This window comes from Aphanomyces invadans (genome assembly GCF_000520115.1).
Source record: "Aphanomyces invadans strain NJM9701 unplaced genomic scaffold supercont1.10, whole genome shotgun sequence".
NCBI lineage: Eukaryota > Oomycota > Saprolegniomycetes > Saprolegniales > Verrucalvaceae > Aphanomyces > Aphanomyces invadans.
The window spans coordinates 1,093,291-1,093,986 of record NW_008580155.1 but is presented as its reverse complement, the minus strand read 5'-3'; the positions used below and the strand labels follow the sequence as shown (position 1 = coordinate 1,093,986).

The following is a 696-nucleotide window of genomic DNA, read 5'->3' as shown; positions in this document are numbered from 1 at the left end:
ATGCGGCGAAGGGAAAGATCGTGACGGGCGCGAATCGAGGCTTCGTTGTGGGGGCAATGCTGCAGGACATGGGGAAGCGTCTCGGTCTCGGTACGACCGCAGTGGCGGCACGAAGAGTTGGAGTTGCCATGGGTGCGCTTCAGGACAGCGCGGGTCGCAATCAGGTTCATGCGGGCGGCAATGGCAAACCGGTATTCACAATCCAACAACCCACCGCCGCGGGACAGAAAACGACTGCCCAGGCCTTCGTGGGCACCGACCGTACGACCTTGATCCTTCAAATCGCACCACGCGTGGTAGTGCATGTCACGCATATGAGACTTGAGCTGGCGGAGAACCGTCTTGGTCGTCGCTGGAGGTCGAAACGAGGGAACTTGGAGCTGAAAGCACGTTGGCCCGACACCGGTGAACTGGAGCTTGACGCGACGAAGGGCCCGCTGGATGTCGATCCACATGTTGGCCGAGTCCGAGTGGTACGTTTTCTTGAGGAAAGTTGGCACCTGGTCGGTCGTGTCGTTGAGAAAGTGCTGTAGCGGCGTGTCGTTCGTCAGTAAATCGGCGGGAACAGTCGTAAATCGGTGCGTGATGATGCTCTGGAGCTGGTGGCGGGCAATCGCTTGGATCATAGGGTCGGGAGAATGCAACATTTGGTACCCGTGGGCAACCACGAGGGCGTCGCGATGCTCGTCGAGGGGA

The 696-nt window shown here is 59.5% G+C and overlaps 1 protein-coding gene across 1 annotated transcript; it reads right to left on the bottom strand.

The window, feature by feature from the left end:
• Window positions 1–195: 195 nt before the first annotated feature.
• H310_06014 (hypothetical protein) lies at window positions 196–626 on the bottom strand (the record flags this gene model as incomplete). The annotated part of the gene is made up of 2 exons (XM_008870901.1): window positions 196–234; window positions 261–626. 2 exons carry the CDS (start codon window positions 624–626, stop codon window positions 196–198), a joined length of 405 nt encoding a protein of 134 aa, XP_008869123.1.
• Between the last annotated feature and the right edge of the window lie 70 nt (window positions 627–696).